This window comes from Nelusetta ayraudi, unplaced genomic scaffold, assembly GCF_046127955.1.
Source record: "Nelusetta ayraudi isolate G7.1 ecotype Tasmania unplaced genomic scaffold, CSIRO-AGI_Nayr_v1 ptg000039l, whole genome shotgun sequence".
Taxonomy (NCBI): Eukaryota; Metazoa; Chordata; class Actinopteri; order Tetraodontiformes; family Monacanthidae; genus Nelusetta; species Nelusetta ayraudi.
In genome coordinates, this window is record NW_027466089.1 from 852,536 (window position 1) to 877,359 (window position 24,824).

The 24,824-nt window shown below is 46.0% G+C and overlaps 2 protein-coding genes across 2 annotated transcripts; one reads left to right on the top strand and one right to left on the bottom strand.

Annotated features, from left to right (window-relative positions):
• Positions 1-249: 249 nt before the first annotated feature.
• On the top strand, positions 250-17,829 carry atp10b (ATPase phospholipid transporting 10B). Its single transcript, XM_076032902.1, has 21 exons — positions 250-761; positions 3,680-3,884; positions 4,208-4,293; positions 4,588-4,694; positions 5,784-5,915; positions 6,156-6,283; positions 6,489-6,741; positions 7,692-7,891; positions 9,160-9,318; positions 9,979-10,489; positions 10,573-10,673; positions 10,801-10,927; positions 11,003-11,187; positions 12,893-13,160; positions 13,653-13,729; positions 13,814-13,939; positions 14,038-14,238; positions 14,541-14,621; positions 14,732-14,836; positions 15,161-15,348; positions 16,339-17,829. Exons 1-21 carry the CDS (start codon positions 352-354, stop codon positions 16,559-16,561), a joined length of 3,873 nt encoding a protein of 1,290 aa, XP_075889017.1. The 5' UTR covers positions 250-351; the 3' UTR covers positions 16,562-17,829.
• A 599-nt stretch (positions 17,830-18,428) lies between these two features.
• fbxl3l (F-box and leucine-rich repeat protein 3, like) lies at positions 18,429-23,271 on the bottom strand. The gene is made up of 5 exons (XM_076032903.1): positions 22,876-23,271; positions 20,932-21,280; positions 20,566-20,688; positions 20,266-20,437; positions 18,429-19,186 (listed from the first exon to the last, which is right to left on the bottom strand). Exons 2-5 carry the CDS (start codon positions 21,277-21,279, stop codon positions 18,543-18,545), a joined length of 1,287 nt encoding a protein of 428 aa, XP_075889018.1. The 5' UTR covers position 21,280; positions 22,876-23,271; the 3' UTR covers positions 18,429-18,542.
• Positions 23,272-24,824: the final 1,553 nt, after the last annotated feature.

Genomic DNA, 24,824 nt, shown 5'->3' on the forward strand with positions numbered 1-24,824 from the left:
ACGTCGTTGCCCTTGTCCTCCTTCAAAAATATAATTATCGACATAGTGATTGTGAAGTTAAAGGGAGGAAAATGCAAGCGGTGAATCACTGCAGCTAAATCCCCACCGCCCGATTAGCCAACATTCCGGCAGGCCTGAACAGCCTCAGTGGAAGGAATGAAAACACGCCTGTCAGCGGAGGGGCGGAGTCAGGCCTGGACAAGGTGTGCTTGCCACCTGCCCCCGTCAGGAGCCAGTAATCACGTTGACTCTCGGGAAGCAAGCGCGACTCCTGGGGAGCTGCCGATGGACGTGATGTGAAGGAGAAGCTGCTGAGAAGCTGCTGAGAAGTGGAACCCCGAGCCTGCAGCCATGACGTGGAGGAGCCCCGTGGAGGTGTTGAGGGACGCTCTGAGGGGCCGCAGGGCGCGGGAGAAGGAGCTCCGCAGCCTGGCGTCCAACTTGCCCTACGAGGGGATGCCGAGATCCAAGCAGCCCAATCGCCACTTCGAGGGCAACGCCATCAAGACCACCAAGTACAGCCCGCTCCTCTTCCTCCCCATGAACCTCTTCGAGCAGTTCCACCGAATGGCCAACATCTACTTCGTGGGCCTGGCCGTGCTGAACTTCATCCCGGTGGTGAACGCCTTCCAGCCGGAGATAGCCCTGATCCCCATCTGCGTCATGCTGGGTCTGACGGCCCTGAAGGACGGCTGGGAGGATTTCAGGAGATACCAGTCGGACAAGAAGCTCAACAACACGCCGTGCTTGATTTACAGCAGGTACGGTAAATCACTCCGGAAAAGCGGGCGTGCGACACGACAACATACATGCAGGCGTACACAAGTGTCAAGCATGTTGCGATGGATGTGACCGCAAGCACTTCCTGACGAGCGCGTTGTAGATTCTTGTCTGCCGGGCCGGCTGATGTTTGTGTCAAGGTTTGTGTGTCAGCGTTCCAGGCCTGGCAGATATTTTCCTTTTCGATTTTAAAATTCAAAGCAAAAGCAAACTGCGCGGGGGGAAAGCCTCGACACAGCGTCCCACCAGTGGCACTGTGCACGCTGGATGAAACCCTCATCTGGCTGTTGCATCAGCAGAGCCACCGAGGTTAGTGGCCATCTATTTTTAAATTACAGAAGGAGAAATGAATAATTCACAAAGGGGGGGGAATGAATTTTAAGTCCTTTGTGAACATGAAAGGGATGCGCAGGGGATAAAGATGTGCTCTAGTGGGACCTTTAGTAAAAAAAAAAGAAAAAAAAAACGTGCACGCACCCGCGCGCACACACAAAATCCAAAGAGATTCAACCTCTGAAGCATTTTTACCCTTTGACAACTGTTGCCTGCTGCTTCTTCCATTTCTAACTGTGCTTCAGCTGGGGTGCAAATAGTTTGTGTGTTGTGAGCATGTGTGTGTTGTTGGGAGGTGAGTTCAATTTGGCCAATCGTCATAAGTTCATTATAGAATTACAGAATGACGGCATTGGTTTACAGGCCAGGTATGGATTAAAATTGGGATAAATTTATAGGTTTTGGATTAGAATGTGCAAAAGAATGCAAGAAAAAAACACTAATAGAAGTCAATGCAAAGTTCTTCCACAGACAGGGAGTGTGTATGTGTGTGTGTGTGTGTGTGTGCGTGTGTGTGTGTGTGTGTGTGTGTGACAGGATACAGGTGGCCTCCAGTGCAGTCTCCAGACGCAGCAGCGTTTTCAGACACTTGAGAGAACACACGGGTCCCTCCGGGCCTGTTAGTGGACACAAGCCGTCTCTGTTTCACGCAATCGGAAAAACAGCAGCTGAATCACCGCCGTTACACACACACACACACACACACACACACACACAAACACACACACATTTATTCTCGTGGGTCTCCCCTCGTCTGGCTGGGTGGCGACGCCGCTTGCTCCATTCCGGCTCGTACAGAGATCAGAACGATATCGATTGGCTGAGATTTCTCTCAAGTATACAAACGTTTCCAGAGGGAGCTGCAGAATAAATTGAAGTCGAGATGAAATGTCATTCATCTCTGAACGCCAGCAGTCAGACGACTGCTGACGACGGAGGATTTTTTTTTCCCTCCCTTTGATACGTCAGACCTTCGGGGACGCACGCCTTAATGTTCCGTGACCCTTCCACCGCATTATTGCACAGGGGCGTTCACACTTCTCACCCCGTCCGTCATCGGTCGCACGTGGATCTGCCTGCGTGAAAAGCTAAAGAGAATTCCAAACGGAAATTGTTCAAACAAATGACAACAAAAAAAAAGTTTCCGCCCTTGAAAGGGTGCTTTGAGTCCATCTGATCTGTTTGGTGGCTCTTGTGTGACTCTTATCACCTTTGCTTATCAAAGCAAGGTACTTATCGAGAGTGTCATGTATCAGCGCAGGTGCATCATGCAAGACAATTCTCAACTGTGACACAGTTCCTTGTTTATCCCTGTACTTCAGTCACTGCAAGATCATTTAGACGTTTACATGGAAAATATGAGGGTTAGATTTGAAGTTTGTGGAAAATATTGAAAGGGTAAAAGATGAAGTAAACAGGTTAAGTGGTGCTGAGGTCATTTCCTGAGACAATGCAGTTTTCTGAATTTTCTTAAATATGACATACATGAATATTTTGCTTTACCGAGACAAAAATGAAATTGTACAATTAAATTGTCATTACTCATTTAATGCACGCAGCATTTTAGTCATTTGAGGTATTTTGTAAGCAACATCATGATATGGAAATAATCATCCATGATTTTTCGACTTTAGATAAATACATTTTAAAAAAAAAGTATTTTAAAAGGTGCACGAAAAAACATTCTTCCCTGTCACCACCGAGCTGTTTCTCAACTATCAACCCGCTAAGCTGTGCAAAGCTACGCCGCTTCTTCGACAGCGTTAAAACAACAATTTTGTTATTTTTGCAGCTCAGACAAGCACGTTTTCTTTTAAGTGGCTAAAACTATTCTTTCGAAACGGCCTCCGGTCGGGGTGAATTTCATAACACACCCAGCACCCTTCAGAGAGAATGACAGGAAAAGACCATAACGGCTTCCAGACTTGCACAAAGCGGACAAAAGCGAGGCATATTTGCACAAGGTAAGTATACAACCTCCTAAAAATACATCCTCACCTCCCAAACCCCTTCCCCCGCCCGCAACCCTCACCCTCCCGGCTTTGTTTCGGTGTGAGGTGTGGTGTGATGCGGCAGCCACCGGATCAGGTCCTACATGCAGGGCAGCATACCTGCGTTCTCTTTTGTCACAGAGGCTCAGCCGGCCTGACGTGCAGGTTCAGGCGGCGGCGGTGGCAGCTCTGGGAAGCATCAGGGCCCCCGTTCAGCATTTCCCCGAACCTCCTCGTCAACGCTTCCCCCGTGAAATTGTTCGCATTCCAAAGTGTTCGGAACGCATTGGGCGGCTTTCCAGAAGAAATAAAAAAAGAACGACAAAAAAAGCGACGGCATTGATTCGTTTTTCTCGTCGGGTTGTTATTGTTGTTTATTCGCCACCTTAAGCGGAACGAGTCGATAATGTTTTTTCATTAGATAAACACTGACGACGCCTTGCCAATATTGCGTTTGACAAATGTCGAAGACGAAAACCATCAGGTCGATAGACAGCCACACACACACACACACACACACACACACACACACAGGCACAAATAAATTCTGTAACGACTGGTGTGTCTGCTGTCAGGAGGGCCAAGCAGTTTGCCAGGAAGCGCTGGAAGGACGTGCGAGTGGGAGATTTTGTCGAGGTGGCCTGCAACGAGATTGTCCCCGCCGACCTCCTGCTCCTGCACACGTCAGACCCCAAGGGCGTGTGCTACGTGGAGACCTCCAACCTGGACGGCGAGACCAACCTGAAGCAGAGGAGGGGCCTGGTTGGCCTCTGTGTCACGGTGAGGGGAATGTCCTGGAGGCCCAGAGTCTGCTCCTCCTCCTCCTCCTCCTCCTCCTCCTCCACCCCCTACTACCCATCCTCCTTCGAACCTGACACACATAACTATTACAACACTGACATCACTTACGGGATGTGAATTTGTAGGACAATTATGAGGCATTTAACCTACCGTTGGCAGGAAGAAAGAGAAATTCCTGTCGGATTGCATACCTCACCTGTGTTCCTCAGGCCAAGTTCTGCTGGTAAAAACTTTCCAGTCGCACTGGAGTTACATCCTCCTTCTTCTTCTTCCTCTTCTCCCCGCCATCCCCCCAACACAAGGATCCGGATTTCGACCCTGTGAGCTTCAGTGGCATCGTGGTGTGTGAGAGGCCCAACAACAATCTGAATCATTTCAAGTGTTACGTGTGAGTATTAAAGACACAAGACCGCATGGATCCCCACCTCAAAAACACCATCTGGGGCAGCCGGGCCCAAAAAACTAATTACAGCCCACTCTCTGATTTGCCCGGAGGCTTTATTGTGCTTATAATAAAGCATAATCAATCTCCGCCGGTCACCACAGCTCTCTGGGCCGCTCTGCTCGACGCCGTCCAAACAGGAAAAAAAACCCCGCTAATGTTGGAATATATAAGCAATAATGAATATCTAACGGGATCTGTCGGGGCAAATGAGGTTTCTCGCTGTCTCTCCCGGTGCAGGGAGAAAGCTGATAAGGAGAAGGTGGGCGCGGGAATCGAGAGCCTGCTGCTGCGAGGCTGCACGGTGAGGAACACGGAGCACGCCGTCGGCTTCGTGGTGTACACAGGTACGGGCTCCACGTCCTCCACGGCGCTGCTTTTATTGGCTCTGCCAGCCTGAATGATGGGGCACTGCGAAAAATAGGGAAATGCAATAAGCAGACCTTCACTATATACGTTTGCCAAACTGTAAGGTGATTTTGAGTGTTTAGAGAGGCAGCAATAAATGAAATGTATCAATATTATTATTATTATTATTATCATTATTATTATTTTTATTACTACTACTACTTCCTTGTTACCTAGTACAAGTGGTATAAGTATGATTCTATATTAATGGGATAAACTGTGTTGCTTTCATAATTACATGTATTTGTCGGTGCTGGCAACATTAGCACATTAATTGCAATGACATGAAATACAAGGCAGACTTCTGTCTTTCTCATTCACCGGTAGTCAGGTCCTCAAGACTTAGCATGTTAGCACGCAGTCATGTAGTAGCATGTACCATGTAGTCATGTTTCGACACTTATGTATGGAATAAGTGGGTCTAGACTGAAAGACATGATAATCAAAAGGTCAAAAAGAGAAATCCTTTCTTTCAGACACTTTGTTAAGAATTGCTTTACATTATTTGAGACATGAAATAGGTTTTGAAATGCAAATAAAATCGTTTTTAAACAGGCATATATGGGAATTAAGAGATTCATCTTGATTTAAAAATGTAATCATTCGACAGCCCTAGTTTTTATTTATTGACTATTATTTTATAGGATAAGTGCTTAAGGGTTTAGGTCAAGTGAGTTCGGGTCAAACACGCTTGAATCACTGAACCATCGAATCTGGGACTCATCCGGCAACACACAACACTGAGCATGTATAAGAGAATTCGATGTCACTGTGTTGAAGCGCTGGTTGCAGCGTTTGCTCCCCTCAAAAAAGGGGGCAAACTGGGGGAGTGAACTCAGTCGGGACGTGCTGCCATCTCGAACTGCAGCCGGGTTTCGCCCATCGCGTCAACGAAATGTTTTTGGACGGGATAAATACTTCTCTGGGTGTTTTTGGCGTTGGCTGTCCGTGTGAAGCATCCGATGGTCAGTGAACGCTCATCTAATTACCCCATCACCCCGCACCCCCTCCCCTCTGCTCCCTTCAAGGCCACGAAACCAAGTCCATGCTCAACAACAGCGGGCCGAGATACAAGCGGAGCAAACTAGAGCGGAAGCTGAACATTGACGTCATCTATTGCGTCATTCTCCTCTTCGCCATGTGCCTCGTCGGAGCAGTGGGTCAGTGGCAGGTTATGTAACCTGACTGTAAGAGTGAAAAGGAACTGGTTATAATTATTACTACTTTACATTTAAGAGACGTTTAGTTTACAAAATTTTAAAAGATAGAGCCAGTGTCATGCAGGGCTACCGGCCCAAAATACACTGCGGGAGAGGGGAGGAGGGGGAGCGGCGCCAAAAATAACGCCGCTCCCTGCGCGACAGTCGCTGTGATTAATTCCCCCGTCTTCTCACATGCAGGTCACTCCTTATGGCTGCAGGCGCTGCCCGGCGTGCCACCTTACCTGGTGCCCTACAGCAACGGTCAGCTGGACCCTCCCAGTCTGGCCGGCTTCTACATGTTCTTCACCATGATCATCCTGCTGCAGGTGGACCGTCGGCCAACGCCGTTATGAATGAGACTTGTCCAAAAGTGATTTTTCAAAGTCAATCAAACTGCCTTTCTCATTTCCTACCTCCGCTATCTTCTCCCTCTGCTGTCTCACATCCATTTTCTGGATGTTTTATATATATACAACTCTCCCTGGTCCCCTACTTCCCTCTGCTTCCAACCCCTCGCCGCTTCCCGTCCAGATCATGATCCCCATCTCGCTCTACTTGTCCATCGAGCTGGTGAAGATCGGACAGATCTTCTTCATCACCAACGATGCGGACCTCTACGACGAGGAGTCGGACACGCACGTCCAGTGCAAGTCGCTGAACATCACCGAGGACCTGGGGCAGATCCAGTACATCTTCTCCGACAAGACGGGCACTCTCACCGAGAACAAGATGGTGTTCCGCAGGTGCTCCATCATGGGCACGGAGTACCCTCACAAGGAGAACGGTAAATCTTTGGCTCTTTCGTTCGGCAAAATGAGCCACCGATGTTCCTGTAAATGAGCCGCGGGAAGACCTCATTTCAAGGTCTCATTTCGTATCCGCAAAGTGTTTTCAGGTCACCTCTGTAGCGCGACACACCGTCATACGACACGCCAACGATTAGTCAGCAGCAGTCAGCCACCACTTCAAAGACAGCAGACAAAAAAAATATATGCCTTCCGCATAGTTTTGTGTACCTGGAGATGTGGGAACAGGCCTGTGACACAGTGACGCTGACGGACTGATGGCTAAACACTGTTTCACACATTAACTAGGGCTAAAAACAATATAGTGTTGTAGTGGGTTGACCGAATTCCTATTCCGAATTCTCACTTGTACCCATTCTGTGACGACTGGTTAAAGGTGTCACGTCGAAAAATATGTTTTCTACTTCTACACTTATTTCTGTCTTGCCTGTCTGATGACTTTTATTTTTTTTAATTCGATTCTCCTCCTGTGTCATTTAACTTTTCTTTTCCTTTTATGTAATTTCCCACTTGATTGCGTTTTTTTGATTGACTTTATTGTTCCTTGTGCAAGTTTTTCTTGTCTTCCATATCAGAGAACCAACCTTTTCTGGTTCCGTGGTAACTTTCTCGGTTTGTGATCCTTTGCTGCCAAAGTGTAAGTTTGTTAGTGTGATACTTTGCTCTTTGGGATGTTTTTCTTTTCGTTCTTAGTCTTTCAGTTTTTCAGTCTCAGCAAGAAAGCATCTGTTTTGGCCCAAAGTTGTAAACAGGGAGCTAAATATGCAGTTTTCTGGAGGTCTGTTTTGGACCTTTAATTGTGCGAGGCTGCACCACAGGATGGCAAAAACACTATTAGTTCATTCTAATCATGTGTATTTCTGACAGTTATTTTATCATCCCCTTCACCATCGATTCATTGCACCCACGTTGCTCCATGTGTTTGCAGCGATCCGCCTCACTGTCCTTGAGGAGCCCGAGTCCGATGAGGAAGTCATCTTCGACCAGCAGCCACAACCCCAGAAGACTGGATGGTCCCTGGATTCTGCGGGCGCCGACCCGGAGGAGAGGCCGCGCAACTGCGGCCGCGGGCGGAGGAGCAAGGTCGCGGAAAGCGCCCAGAGCGAAGTGGCCTTCAGCAGTCCCCTGGTGAGGCCATTGGCAAACAGGAAGAGAAGGCCGGCCGCTCGCGCCAGTGCGGGGCGACGCTGCCGCTGTTGCTGCTGTCATTCGTCTTGAAGTCGCAGCGCAGCCGATTCATTCTCTCCAGAATGAGGAAACATGTCGACAGCATTCGACTCGCTGCTCGAGAGGGGAAGCGCGCCAGTTTCTCAAGGCCACCTGGAGCACAAACCACAAATCATACTCGCGCACTCGCCCCCGATAAACAAATGCGTGCAACTCGGCCGCGGACAAAGCGGAGCCTTCGAAGCGAGCGGAGCGGCGCGGCTGAGTGCAACTGAGTGTACGGAATCGCTATTACCATAAAATCGCTAATTTGGCGGGATGAGACAGCGGCCGAAAACGTCTTTTCTCCCTCGATCAGGCTAATGAGTCTCATGAAGCGACTTCTGACTGAGTGCAATGTCAGTTAATCATTGAGATTAATTAAGAATGGGTCAGTGAGGAACTGTAACCTTCATAATCTGTCCATTTATTAATCTATTCCACTGGCTCTCGGTCACAATCCGGGGTGCATTCTGGAGCGTTGTTCAATCCATAATCAGCTCTCAATTATGCAAAGAGGTAAACACGATCATTAAGAACCGCGCTGGAGGCCGACAAATGGAATCTTTGCAAAGTCAAAATCGGCACTTAGGGGTATAAAATTTGACATGTCTCATCCGCAAACTGACTTTTTTAAATTATTTTTTTGCCACATCTCAGCCGTCACCATCTCACAGAACCTCGTGGTCCCAGTCCCGGCTGCAGATGGCCAAGCTCCTAGGTGTCGCCAATGACTGCATCCATTTTGGCTCAGAGGTGCCCCCGTGTCTGTGGCAGAACATATGGTCACGCTGGGCACCGCTTTGGCACGCGCCGCAAAATCGTAGGACGCACTGTAAACGTGCGCTATATATTAGTCATTGTCATCTTGACCCACAGAGAAGACGCTCTGTGTCTATTTTTGTCTAGCGGGTAAAGATCAGCTGCCTGCAGCTCCAGACTGAGACAAAAAAAAAACAAAAAAAAACAGGTTTAAATTTGTTCCAGCCGAGGCTTCGCTCCTTTGCTGTGTGTTGCTGTGTGTCTCAAACAGGGCAGAAAATTTGCCCGAATGAAGAGTTCTGTAACATTTCCGCGTGCACGACAGCTCGAAATAGGCGTAAAATATCTGCTTCCCGGCTGCAGTGTTGAAAAATGCGGGTGTTGAAAAATGCGGGTGTTGAAAAATGCGGGTGTTTTCACTGCGACAGGAAACGGAGGTGATTCCAGACAGGAAGCTGCTTCAGTGGATTAGCGGGACGGAGCGCGGTGGAGGCAGCCACCACACAGATCCTTACCTGGACTTCTTCCTGGCTCTCGCCATTTGCAACACAGTGGTGGTTTCCATGGCAACAGCTGAGCAAGAGCGGGTGAGTGCTCCGTTTATGCGACGGTGGAGAAGAAGTTGAGATGGAGGGCACAGTCAGGACAGGAAAGATGGATGCCTGAAACCCCCAGTGTGCAAACTTAGGAACTGACAGGGAGGAGGGAATTTTTTTTTTGTTGTTTTTTTTGGGGGGGGGGGAGCAACCTTCACTTTTTTTCTTTCTTTTTTGATCGAACCCTGAAAAATGTGTCTGCCGCACTGCATCAAAAGTGTCTAATTTTTTTAAATTAACCCGGCGGACGGCGTCTAATTTGAAAACTTTTCTTTAGCTCTAAGTTTCTGTCCTTTCAGCAGTGGTCAGTGCTAATTTTCATCCTCTGTGAAGCCCCAGCTGTAAAGATTCAGAGTCCTCACTAAATGAGCCGCATAGTAAAAAGAGACTCGCCGGGGCACTCAGGGTTGCCTTTATTAATTTCAGCCCTGGCTTCTCCCGACTGTGCTGTTCTGAGGTCTGGCAGATGGGAGAAATATGTGGGTTTTTCCCTCGAGTTTATAATTAAAGGCGGTGGAAAGAGATGACTAGGCTTTCGGAGGTATTTTGCCTTCACACCGTCTGGCTATTTGGTTGGACTGCGCTATTTGATGTGAACATTTCTGTTTGCTTGACCGTGCTTTTTTTTTTTTTTTTTTTTTGGGCCTTCAGGTGAGTGGGCTTTCACGCTCCCATCAGACAGAAAGCCAAGAGGATGCGTCCAAAAACTCCGTCTCCCTTCGCCATATTTTCACCTCCTGGAAGCAAGTGCAGAGGAGCACCAGCATCATCTCGACTGACTCGGTCGTTGAGGAAAAGTGCTTTAACCCAAAAGCGGGAATCGAGGGATCCGGGAACATCCAAGCATGTTCTCTACACATTCCGACCCGGAGCCCCAGCCTGGATGAAGTCTCGTACGAGGCGGAGAGTCCAGACGAGGCGGCCCTGGTGTACGCGGCCAGGGCTTACGGCTTCACTCTGGTCGGCCGAAGCCCTGACAGCGTGACGGTGAGGCTGCCCTCCGGGGAGAACCTGGTGTTTGAGGTGCTGGACACCTTGGCCTTCGACTACACCCGGAAGCGGATGTCCATCCTGGTGCGACATCCGGTCACCGGAGAGTGCGTGCTGTACACTAAAGGGGCGGATTACGCCATCATGGAGCTGCTGGGCGCGCCGTACGCAGGTGTGTGCGGGTGAAAGTCTGAAAGTCTGAACATTCGCCCTCACGGCTCCAATAACTCCGCTTCGTGTGCGGCTTACTTGCAGAACATCTCAGTGGGAGTCAGAAGAACGTGGCTGCAGACACGCAGCATCACCTCGACTGCTACGCCAAAGAGGGGCTGCGCACGCTTTGCTTCACGAAAAAGGTGCCCGACCCTCACGCCATAACTTTCACCAGTGCCGTTTTCTCATTCCACATGCACTTGTTTCATCTTTGTGTGTGTATGTGTGTGTGTGTGTGTGTGTGTGTGTGTGTGTGTGTGTGCGCTGCAGGTTGTGACCGAGGCAGCATTGAAAAGATGGTCAGAGAGCAGACGGGAAGCTCTGGCCGCAATGGAGAACAGAGAGGAGCTTGTCATGGAGAGCGCCGCAGAGCTGGAGACAGACCTCAACCTACTCGGTAAAAACACACACAACACAGAACCCGCGTGTAACCCACAAAGCTGCGAGCATGAGACAGGCCTTGCTTTCGCAGGCGCGACGGGCATCGAGGACCGTCTCCAGGAGAGCGTCCTGGACACCATCGTAGCGCTGCGGGAGGCGGGGATCCAGCTGTGGGTGCTGACGGGTGACAAGGCGGAGACAGCCGTCAATATCGGCTACGCCTGCAGGCTCCTGGAAGAGGACGACCTGGTGATTAACATGAGCTGCAGGAGCAAGGTGAGGGGAGGGGCCCGCCGTCTGCCCGGCTCAATGACGGCCGGCTCTTTGACTCACTGGCTTCACTTGGCACTCGCAGAAATTAAATAACCCTAATGCTGAGACAAACAAAATGTAATGGAGTGTAGATCAATTTAAAAGGGGATGATAATAGAAAAAAGACCTACACATATATGTATATATATATATATATATATATATTGATATAGATAGGTCAGTTTAAACACACATATATTTATATATATGTATGTATACATACACACACATATATATGTATATATATATGTACACACACATTTTCACTATATATGTGCACACATATATATGTACATAAACAGCATGTTAATGACCTATATACATATACCTTTACACATATAAATAAATACATATATGTATCTATCTATCTATATATACTGTATATGTATGTATATATATATATATATATATATATATATATATATATATATATATATATATATATATATACATATATATATATACATATGCACACACACACGCACTATATACACATATACACATATATATGTACATAAACAGCATGTTCATGGGCCGCATCACGTTTTCATGCGCATCACCATTTTCCAGGTTTTCACCATCCAGTCTGTCTCCTTCCAGTTTAAACAACCAAATCCTTTTGACTACCTTTACTTTTTTTTTATCTTAAAGGTCAACGCTTCACATTTCCACACATCACCCCCCAACTCCCAAAAAAAGAAAAAAAAAGATAGGTTGTCATGTGTGTGTGTGTGTGGGGGGGGGGGGTTCTGCTTCCCTTCAGAGCTCATTTAAGATGTGGCAGCATAGCGATGAGCCCTTCATTACAACTGCAGCCCTTTCACTCATTGCCTCCTTTAGAAAAGCACCCGGCGGATCCACTGAGAGCTTCCTGGAACAAAGTCACTGACGTGGCTCCTTTTAGGTGGAATAGGAAGTCACGAGGAATAGACAGCGGCATCCCGATTCTGTGTCTAATGATTTCATTTCTAATTACCAACCTAATATTCAGCCCTCAAAGGAAAGCCCTCCTTGCTCAGCATCCAGAGCAAAGGCGTGTTGATTATTATGAACTGCTTCTCTTTTCTTTCTTTTTTTTTTTCCTTTAATGACCAGCGTAGTGATTCGCTCCCACGGTCGCCACCCTGCCTCCAAATAATATCATTCAGTCAGCGTTATCCGGGCAATAACAGAATCTAACCCTGTTTCTTTTTAATCATCGCGTCAAATTTCCTTTTGGCTAATAGGCTGCAGTTATTGACACACAACAGTGATGAGTCTGAAGGGACCAGAGTCTGTAATTGCTTATAGTCAGACATCAGGCTCATGACTCAACAGTGGAGTAATGCTTCCTTTATTAGCGCATGTCGTCATCTGTGCTGCGGTACATGGAGCAGTCAGTGACTATACAGGCCTGTAGGTTTCGAACATTGTTTTTTTTTAAAGGTCTCATGTTAAGTCAAATTGAATAATAATGAAATATAAACAAAAATATGGACGAGTTATTTGTAATTTTCTATTTTTAGCTGCTTAAAAAAAGTGGTCTTAGTGTTATTTCCATCATTTACAAGCAAGAACCAGTATTAGGAGAGTTGTCATTTTGAAATGAAACACCATAATTCCCATTTTAGCATTTCCTCAGAAAGACTTTTGCAAACCCAGGCACATCAATGGGACTCTTTCTGTCCAGATCACATGCACTTCCATCCTGGACTGCACCCTGGAGGAGGTGAGGAGGTACAGCGCTGATCCCCGGAACGTAGACACCACCCAGGACATCTCTCTGGTGATCGACGGACGCACCCTGACCATGGCGCTGGCGCCGGACCTGCAGGACCGCTTCATGGAGCTGGCGAAGCGATGCCGCTCCGTTCTCTGCTGCAGAGTGACGCCCTTGCAGAAGTCCCGGGTGGTGAAGGTGGTCAGGGAGAAGCTGAAGGTCATGACCCTTGCTGTTGGTGAGAGCTCCCGCTGAAAGGACTTGTGTTCCTGCAAGTGGGATTCACTTTTATAGGACTCTGGTTTAAAGCCGAATCACTAAAAATCAATTTTTTTATTATTAATTGGTTGTTTGATTGATTTTATTCACTTATTTATAAAACATTTGTCAATCTTTTTAATTTAATATTAAAGAAAACATGCTTGTGATGCAAGTCATAATGTATGTTTAGGCTACTAGCATAACTCATCATTGTGCGCTGAAGACATATGTTAACACATTAGATGTCCTGCATAGTAACAGTTTGTCTCCATTTGGTTCTCATGCCAGTTAGTTCTAGCAAATCTCTATTCTGATCCGATCTCATTTTGGTCATTGGTCACCTCAGGGTAGTTTTTATTGTAATTAAGAAGGCGGAGACTCAACATTCAACACAGCTGTACAGTAAATGTATGAAAAAATTACATATGAGAGCAAAACACGAACATGTTGTTTGACCTGCATCTTTCAGGTGATGGTGCAAATGACGTCAACATGATCCGAGCGGCTGATATCGGCGTCGGGATCTCCGGTCAGGAAGGCATGCAGGTATGAAAAGAACAAAACTCGAACCTGCACCGCTGCGTCTACGCTCGACTCCGGACCCATGTGAATCTCTGCTCCGGTCTGCAGGCGGTCATGGCGAGTGACTTTGCCATACCTCGCTTCAAGCACCTGAGGAAGCTGCTCCTGGTTCACGGCCACTGGTGCTACAGCCGCCTGGCCAGCATGATCATCTACTTCTTCTACAAGAACGTGGTGAGTGGTCGCCTGGCGCAAGCCGCCGCTGCTCTCTCGGCCAATCGCGTCTCACGCCAGCCGGCGCCGTCTAATGAGCGGCTCCACTCTCAACGCAGGCCAACGTCAACCTGCTCTTCTGGTACCAGTTCTTCTGCGGCTTCTCCGCCTCCACCATGATCGACTACTGGCTGTTGATTTTTTTCAACCTGTTCTTCACCTCGGCGCCGCCCATCCTATTCGGGATCATGGACAGCGACCTCTCGGCGGAGATGCTGCTGGGTGTTCCTGAGCTCTACAGGACGGGACAGGGGTCGGGGGTCAGTGACTCAGTGTCGTGTAACAGCACAACTAATAATTATGGACCATTATTAGCATTTTAGAGAACTGTTTTAGAAGTTGTCTTCGTACCTTGACATGTTTCAACAGAAGGTCTCCTGTGTGGTGTTGTGTGACACGTTTATATCAGCTGGTAGTTACGTATGCTAATAATCATATACATATTTTAGGAAAATACAATGAACCTCATTCAGTTAATAATTGTTGACTTAAAGGCTAATTTGATAGGTTTATGGCTTTAAATTTCTACGTGTCTGTGTTTGTGTTGGTTTTTTTCACTCAGCAATACAACTTACGCATTTTCTGGCTCTCCGTTCTGGACGCCTTCTACCAGAGCCTGGTGGCATTTTTTATTCCCTATTTGGTAAATAAAAGTCAAACTTCCATGAAGACACAATATGCACAGTCGGTTGTTTCACAGGTTCACTAATTCTGCCTGATGCCTTTGTTTTTTTTTTACCTCATAAATTTCAGGTTTACCAGGACTCAGACGTTGATATCTGGACTTTCGGAACTCCCTTAATCACAATTTCTTTGTTTACCATCCTGCTGCATCTGTCAATAGAGATCAAATCCTGGGTGAGTGCTAAGCTGTGCTCAAGCCACCGATCTAGCGATTTATTTGCTCGGCGTCTTATCTGACGCAGATTACGCCCGTTGCTCAGCTTGTTCCACAAGTCAGATTTGCTTGATTGATTCAGCCAGTCGGGCCGAGCCGTTTGGAATATAGGGCGGGCCTTATCGTCAACGCTCGCTTATTTTTGTTTGCATAGAACTGACTCGCGTTACGCTGAGAATCCACTCGGATTTCAGATTTGCTCCCGTCATGACTTGTAAATTCCGACACTGTTCAAGTGTTATTTTCCACTCGCCTCATAGCTGTTTCGTGTGTTTGTGTGACAGACGGTGGTTCACTGGGTCATCATGCTGGGCAGCGTGGCGGTCTACTTCATTGTGACGCTCGCCTACAACGCCATTTGCGTCACCTGCACCCCCCCGTCCAACCCGTACTGGGTCCTGCAGAGGCAGATGGCTGATCCCATGTTCTACCTCGTCTGCATCCTGGCCACGGTGGTGGCCCTGCTGCCCAGGTACCATCAGCGTTTCATTCATTTTTTATTTATATATTTATTTTTTTATTTTATTCACGTTCTATTTTTTACCAGCAATTATACCAGTGAGATTCAGAGATGGCTTTGGGCCAACATAGCAGTATTCAAAAAAAAATTGAAGGACATACTAACAAACTACTAAAAAATATTTTTGCAAACTCACATAAAGCCGGAGTAATCCTGGTGACCTTGGGGTCAAGAGAGAACTGAAACATGGAGGCAGATTGTATAGGATAGATTGAAAAAAAAAATACAAATATTGCTGTCTCTTGTGCAAAGAGGCAATATCCAGTTTGTCTGTCTCAATGGAGGAGGCTCATTGCTGTAATATCTAGCAGGGCATATATTTTGGCAGATACTTTTCTTCAAAGCGTATTTGCAGTTATCACACTTAATATAAGATTGATGAGAAACACCATTTTCTGCATATGGGCCGCTGCGTTTATTAATATTTCGGGTATATTTTATTGCTCGATGCTTGCCTGCTTTTATCAAAACACCAAAGGAAGTGAAAACACCTGGCTGATATGTTGCAGGACAGCATGTTCCCACCATTACCGACTGTTACTGATGTCACTGCTTCGTGTCACACATCAAGGCCACACGCAGACGTATCAAGAATAACGTAATTCACATTCACGAATCACTGCCCTGCTGCTGCTGTTCAGCGCTGGTCGCGTCTTATTTTCTTATTTGTGCGCCATCAGCTTCCGCGATCACTGGAGTTAAACTGTCGGCTTGTTGTGATGCACGCGTGGCCTGCGACCGCTTTTTTAATTGTGAATTTGAGGAACATCGCGGCAGCTGGCTCCTGCTGCTGCTTGCTAATGCATCTGAAAGTGCTGATATTTAGAGGGAATGCTCTGATTTACATCAAAGGGCCGTATATTTTTCTCTTGGCCTACTTTTTCACCACCGCACTCCGCTCCCCCCCCCCTCCCCACCACTCCCTCCTTCCTCCACCCCCAGGTACATATTTCACGTTCTCAAGAACTCCATCGCCCCTTCCCCAATCGTGCAAGCCCGGCATCTGGACCGGCTGGAGCCCTACACCAGGAGCCAGTGGATCAAGGAGTGGCGGAGCTTGCGGGGCGGCGGGACGGTCAAGCGCTCCAGGCTCTCCACGCCACCGTCTCCCACCCTGGACACCCCTGCGGACGCCGCCTACTTCCCCCCCACCGTCTCCCGTTAACTCCGACAGCATGATGAATGAATTTGCACTAAATGTCATCACAGAAAACTCAAAGGCAGAGGCTCAAAGGCGCCTTTGAGAAATAGACTTGTTTTCTACTTGAGGGATTATTTATTATTTGTAAATAAGCAGAGAATGAGATTTAATTTTATGGTGGATCTTACGGAAATGCAATCAGGGTGAGATACCCTACTTTAATGGGTGACGAGTTCATTTATTTTTTACATTTTTTTTTTTTTTTTTTTTGTCCGACTACAGGCGCGCGGGGCCTCACTTCCTCGCGCTGCTCATCACGAGCTGCAATAGTGAACACATAAGCCTGTTACTTTCCTGATGGGTTTTCAGAGCACAGTGGTAACCCAATTAGTCATGCCACCCACCCCTCCAAAACATGGCCCTTTTCCAGAACACAGTGTTTAGCTAGTTTAATGTATTCCTCTCACCTAGATAACCCTAGGCAGTCGCGCAGCATCGTATCTCTGAGGCAAACACACATTTTGTTTACAGATTGCCAATTTAGTTTAGCCCCATAAAACCATGACAGGCCGGCCCTGCGCCTATTTGTATGTGCTGATCGTAAAAAAATGTGAAGAATCTGAGGGGGGTGAACTGTATCTATGACGCCTGTATTTTTTTTTTTTTTTTGTGGAAGCGGCGCGTGCACAAGCCACATCCACTTGAAAACAGGGTGAGTTAACAACTGGCACACTTCATCTGAAGGTGGCGGCGATGCTTATATAAGCGCTACCCCCAAACCACCTCCGCTTTGGATCACTGCTGCCCTCTAGTGTTGGGATGGAAAAGCTGCGAAAAGGTCAAACGGGACAAACCGCAAGAAGCGTGAGAGCAGCCAAGATGATGCCCGACTGCACCGAAGTCACACTAATGTGAAAGACGTAAGTTCAATGAACATAAAGCCGTTAAAGGGAGGATAAGCTGACTTGGTTCATACCTCAACAAGTCTGTCAGTGCAAACATTCCCATTATAAGACTGTACACAGGAGACAGTGTTTACATCGATTTAGTATTTAATCACACATCACATCATGTCATGAAGCGTAGCGATACCAACACAGCGGTATAGGTGTTTTGTGTGTGTATATTTGTGTGTGTGTGTGTGTTTTTTTTTTTTTTTAAAAAAACAACAACATTTTTTTATTTAAAAAAAACAAACATTTGGCACAAAATAAATTTGATATAAACAGTCAAAACATTCCGCAACAAGGATCTGTAGTATTCATGTACCCTGACAAAAGAGAGACTCTTTTTTTTAAAAAAAAAAAATACAAAAAAAAACATATTTATATTTTAACTTAGATTTTTAACAAAAATCTGTATGATACCAGGAGCACAAATAAAGTGTACTCGGCATTTCAGTGCAGGTTTTATAAGTCCATACTTGGAGTGATTCTGCTTAGGATTTTTTGCAAATTGCTGAAAATATTACATTTGAAAATATCATTAAATGTTGTAACAAACATTCATCTAGATTTGTACATTTAAAAAATACATGATGTTTTCTGTGTGAATCTTTATCAGCAGAGTATATTTCAAGCTGTTTTGTGATTGTAAGCTTTGCAGAATGATCATGACAAAAACAACAGCAGCAACAACAAACAAAAAAACCTTTGTGAACGTTTCTGGTATGGCCCATCGACTAATGCTCCTAACAAAAGCTACCAGCAGGTGGCAGACCAGCATCCTTCATTGGCGGGCTCATCTTCAAGGGTTGCAATAAATCCTGGCAGGCAAATTGAACCGACTGCATCAAAATGTCATAACATCCACTGTTAGAGTCTTAGTTAAAACATCACATTCACTGAAGTTTGAGTTTGTAACATTTTTTAAACGATGGAGCCACGTGAGTGAACAACACAGAGGGGGAAAAAAAACAACAATAATCCGAAAACAGCAAAGCGCACACAGTCTCTTCAGCTGTCGACAGACTTTTTTTCCCCCGTTGATCCGCGCTCGAGTCCACCTACCAAGTGGGCATCACGTCAGGGAACCAGATACGGCCGAGGTGCTTGGACACCTCGCTGTGGATTTGTTCCATGTTGTAGCTGCTGTCGGGGATCAGCACCTCCTCCATGATGGACAGCTGAGTCAGCCTGCCGCCGCACATCTTCACAAACTCCACGAAGCCGCTGCAGGTCACCTCGCACTCGCCCAGCCCGATGGCCGTCAGGCTCTTGCAGCGCTCGGCGATGCGGATCAGCTCCACATCCAGCGGCTCCAGGCCGTTGGCGCACACCACCAGCTCCACCAGCCGGGGGCAGTTGAGTCCGATGCGGCCCAGCATGTCTTTGCTGACCGTGCGGCCAAAGTAGAGGTGAGTGACCGGAGTCTCCTCGCAGAAGAAGGGCTGAAACTCCTCCTCGTAGAGGAAGAAATACATGACGATGTTGACCTTGGGCGAGTGGCGCACCAAGGCCTCCCAGCTGCTGCTCTTGATGGTGTGGAAGTGCGTCTGGCCGGGGTTTTCGCTCACAACGTCGATGCGCAAGTGCTCCAGGTGCACGTGCTTCTCGGAGGACAGGGCGAGGAGGAGGTCGTCGCTCAGGAGGTGGTAGTTCAGCGCCAGCTCCCTCAGCTCATGGCACTGGTCTGCGACGCACAGGATACCTGAGGAGACCGGCACGAGTCAAACACCCCAAATTGTCAAAAACTTCACCTTGGTAAATATTAAAGGGGATAATAAAGATTTTTGAAAAACACTTTTGAAACCCAAAACATGGCTGAAGCGCAGAGGAGACAGAGCATTGGCCGTCGTTGCTCCCAATCTCTGGAAGGATTTGCCCTTTAACAGTTATGCATCTAAATCAATTGTTTCAATTATTATTTGTATGTCCCAATGTACAGCACTTTGGCTAACCCTGTGGTTTTTAAGATGTGCTATATGAACAAAGTTGTTGTTGATGATGATAATGATTAAGCTTTCTTAACAACAAGCAGGTAGGTTGCTATTTTACACATATACACACATATGGTTAGCCTAATAGCAAAATTACCGAAGTCATTTTTGGGCCAAATTGTGATAGCTGCCTAACTTTACCAATGTACTTTCTAAAAAAATGTGTTTTTTCTTGTTTTACGAAAACGTTCAAATATGACTTAAGCAACTATGCTATTATGCAAGTAATATATGATATATAAGCAGACATAAGTATATTTGTATGTATATATTTATGTGTATGTGTGTAATGTATACATATATGTTTATATGTGTATATTCATATAGATTATGATTTATTATCATTACTATTAATTATAGTTATTACTAATTATCATCATTATCCATTATTATTATCCACGTAAGACCTGCCGACGAGAGCCTGGGAGGAATTTTGTGTATTACTACACAGCTACTCAAGTCTACCATTAACCGTCACATTCAACAAAGAAAAGAAATCCCACACTAAGATTAGCCTTGAGTACAAGCCAGAGATGTAAATATTGACAGTTTCAAACTCGGATTTGTGTTTTGTTTAGTTTTTCCTTGCACGTGCTACGAGCAAGTCTCAAGGCACAAGGACCTTTCTAGTGGCCGACAAATCCAAGACTCATTATGCACTATCAGTTTCCTGGATGAAACTGGGCCACGGACGTTCGCCGTGTTCCATATGATTCACCCTCTCTAATCTAATCTCTGGTCCTCGGTGCACTAGCAGATAAAAGCAGGATAACAAAAGTCTCTCGGTGACCTGCTGGGGAGACGTGAGGACAGCTGCTCATCTTCAACAGCTTCAGGGTGTCGCTGTTGTTGGCAACCAGGACCTTCAGGGACGGGTCGTCAACTGGAGTATCATCAATCTTGATGGAGGACAGGGACTTGGAGTTGACAAACACGACTGTCAGCGCCGACACAAAGTGGGCCTGAGGTGTCAGGGAGAGGATGCTCAGTCAACCAGAATCATTAAGATTGCTTCACCTTTACAAAAATTACATCAGCAATGAGGGCGAAGACAAAAAAAACCCTACAAATAGGGCAGTGAAAGTCTGACCTGTGACACGTCCATGAAGCTGGGCCGTGCTGTGGAAATCAGTCCTAAGGTCTTGATGGTGCAGTTGACGAGCTGGGAGAGGATGTCACATGCTGCTTCTGCAGACTCTGTGCAGCTGTCCACCTGGTTTAGCGGCAACATGTGTTTAAAATATGCAAAGAGGCAACCAAAAAAAAATTGAGAAATGGGAAGATAGAGGTGCAAAAATAATCTCAGCATAGACGTGCTAAAGCTAGCAATGCCAAGACAGCTGACACTTCAGTAATGCGGCAGATGGTGCAGATTTAACAAGGCACACGTCATCGATTTTTTTTAATTTTTTTTTTGTGTAGTGCAAAGGACAACACGAGAAAGAGCTCACTGCACCTTGAAGCTGACATACTGCAGGTGCTGGGCGTGCTTCTTGATGATCTGCTGAATGAGGTCAGGGTGAGTGGAGCGCAAGTAAGACGTCGCCGGCTGGTTGAGCTCGAACTCGAACCTCCTCCACAGGTCCGGCGTGTGAAAGACGTCATTCCAGCAGCGGCACACGGACGAGGCCCTGGCGCGGTCCACTAGGGACAGGTGCTGGAAGACCTGCAGCACCACATGGTGAGGCAGGTTGCCCCAGTCCTGGGCCGCAGTCCCTCTCCGGGCCCGCTTCTGTCTCTTGGCCCGGTCCTCCTGAGAGAAGGCCTGGCACTTGGACTTGAGATCTGTCCTTCCTCGTTTCATTCTGAAAAGCAGGCGGGTGAGAGAGAGGTACGCTTCAATATGAAAGGTGTTTCATTAGAAAAGCCTCGAGAGAATTAGAGCACAAGCGTCCTTTGGGGAAAAACACAACATCCTTACAGTGGCAGCCTTTGGAAAATAGCTTCACTGGCAGCTCACTGCTTCACACAGATGGGAATTTCAGTGTCAATGCAAACAACTGCACTTGCATTCTTACATCTGACTTCTGCAGATTTAAAATGTAGTGACTCACCGACATGGTTTGCAGACAGTCAAAGCAACACTTTAGTTTCGCAACATTAAAAAGACAGTCTTGGAACAGTTTTGGATTTTTTTTTTTTTCACAATGTGTATTATCTTGTGAGGATGGAATGGCACCCTCGCAATTAACGTGGGGGGCCCAGATGGCTCTATATAGAGCTGAGTAACTTGCCCGTCTAGACTAGACTGTTATGTTCGTGCAACAGGGCAGTAAACGTCTTATACTGCTGCACTATATGGCTGGGCGTGCTTTGCCGTTCTCTCTTTTACAAGTCTTCAAATCATAAAAATTATATTAAAATAATTCCGAAGGAAAAACCGCACCGTATTGTGTAAACACTGCATGTTTTGTTTCCCCATTTAAGGCCATTGTGAGGATGCTTCTCTATTTGCAACCATCAGGTGATGTCTTGGTTTGGCACGTGTGTTTGCTGCCAGTGTTCACAAAGCAAAGCGTCTCTTCAGAGCTCTTAAGCAGTCAGCTGGAGTAAATACAGGGCAACGGCTGAACTCTGCACGGTCGAAAATTCAAAATAACAATTATGAAAAATCTTTCATGAACACTATAATTGTAGAGGGAACTTTCAGTCATTAATGTTTATAGTCGTGCACGCAACGCACTTCACGTTCAAACGTGTCATTGCATTTCATTTCATTTCATTTCACACAAAATAATTACCAAATGCCAGATTGTTCTGCTGCCATTCTGTCAGACTTCTCACTTTAAGAGACTATAAGTGACGTTTTCTTGATGCACTTTTTCTTGCTACTTGCACATTCATTTAACGATATTATTATTAGTTAATTGGTTTATTATTGCTTATTGCTACTTTATTTTTTACATTTGTTATCAGCCGATGGAAAAAGATTACTGTTGAAATTCAAATAAGAAGGCTGCAAATAAAAATAACAGCCATCCGATTTTTATTTACATTTTAATTCGTTGTTTTTTGTTGTTGTTTTTTAAATTTAACTTTGCATGTGTTAAGTTTATTGTATAGTGTTAAGCTTTTCTTGTTCCATATTCAGGTTGAAGCAACACTTGTTTGGGTCCATAAAAAAAGGCTAACTCTGAAAGAAAATTTGTTTTTCAATAAATATCGATGTTGGCGACTTTGTCAAAGTTTTTAAATTTCGTTCCTACTGTATATTTGAATTCAACACCCCTGTTGTAGGACAACACTAGTTCCAGCGAGTTACCGACTAATGGGCTCAGCGGTAGAACAGAAACCTGCCACCTGTGGCAGGAGCTAAACAGTTTGCAAGCCAACCCAGTGCAATCTTTTCCATCTCTCTCTTTTCTTTTCAAATAAACTAAAGGCAATCGAGTCTACTCACATGAACGGCTCAGAAGCGGCTCCTTCTCCACGTCTTGACGCTGCTGCTGTGCTGCTGCTGGTGGTCTTGGTGGAGGAAGAGGAGAGGAAGAAGGCAGGAGCGTTTTCTCGTGGCCATGGCTGGAGATGACTGGAGACGTCCTGTTGGCTGCCGCTGACGCAGGACAGCAGGAGCGGCCCCCGTAATGAGCTCCTGTCGCGACTCCGGCGACAGCTTGATGCGCGCCGCAGAGCAGCCGGTACACGTGAGCCCGAGAAAACATGGATTCGCGCGCCCAGCGCCTCCTTCACCGCGCGTGCGTGCGTGCGTGCGTGCACAAGAAACACGCACGCACAAAAGTGTGTGTGTGTGTGTGTGTGTGTGTGTGTGTGTGTGTGTGTGTGTGTGCGCGCGCGCGCGCGCGCGCATCCACAGGGCTGAGCCGTCTCTGCGTGCGCACCGCTTCGAGAGGGCGGCTTGGCTTTCACTCGCGGCGCGGCGTGCGTACGGAAGCGCATTGCTGCCATACTAGAAACAGGGCTTAGTATCACGTTATAACGTGAAATTATAACGTTATTTCGTAAAACTATCTCGCTTTTCGTCATTGTTTCACGTTATTTCGTAATCATTTTCACGTTGTAACATCACGTTATTTCGTGATAGTTTTCAAGTCATAACATGAAACTATCACGTCATGTCGTGGAAATTCTCACGTTATAACGTGATTCTCAGCACTCTTTTCTCTATTTATTTATTTATTTATTTATTTATTTACTATGGCAGCAATGCGCCCCCGGAGCCGTCGGGGCGCCGCGCGTTCAAAAGGTGCGCTTGTTTATTTGGCCAGCCGAAGAAAGGAGAGAGCGCGCGCGCTGAGGGACGCCGCGTGGGGGTGCCTATATGCGAATATGAGCACGTGAGCCGAGAAAGTAGGTCAGTGTGTCAGAGTGTGTCACTCACGCGGGGTGCACGAGCACGCGCAGCAAAGAGAGAAAGGCGTTTTGAAGCGACAACAACAAACTGCAAGAGGCATAATTATTAATAGACCTTACAGCCAGAGGTGGCAAGAGTAGCCTATTCACATTCTGAACACAAGGAAAAGTATGGATCCTCGCGGTAAAGAAAAAAAAAGAAAAAGAAAAGAAAAGAAAACTCTGGTAAAAGTAAAAGTACTGATTCAAATCCTTTACTCAAGTGAAAGTAAGAAAGTACTGTACAGGTTCTGAAGAGTTCTCAAGTAAAAGTAAAAATTAAATATTTTTTTCAATTAATGAAACAATACATCTGTTGCTAAGCCGAGGTACAAAAATAATCTCCCTCCAGTTTTATATTTACACAACAGCATATTCCAAATAGCTCCACTTTAACCAACAACAACTATAATAATAAATGAATTACTTTTTACAGAACTGTTTTTAACACAACAGTAATGATCATGTTTTTCCAATGTAAGTAATAGAAAGTACAAATATTTTTGTACAAATATAGGGGGTAAAAGTAAAAAGGTGTCATAAAAAGAAATACTCAAAGTACAGAGAGTTGAACATTTTACAGTACAGTAACAAAGTATTTGTACAGTTACTTAACACCACTGCTTATAGCTAGAATTTAAATAACTCTTACTTGTTCAAAGGTTTGAAATATGAACTCATTATACAACAATGACAAATTCGTTACAATATATAATGTATTGGATTTAACACACATTCAACCTGAGCAATTCACGTGGATGTTCAGTGATGTTTTTGGGGTTTTTTTTACACATGCAATGAAAGGTAGTTCATCAACTTTATGAAATATTTGTATGATTCTTTTGTGCACATAAACACATCAGGTTCATGTTCACCGAATGCTGACAGTTGATTCAGCCTTGTCAATAGTTTTTGAAAATTCCTTCAATATAGGTTTAGAAAATCAAGGTAAAGTTGGAAACTTCGGTTTTATCATTGCTTTTCGTTCAGTGTCTTTTC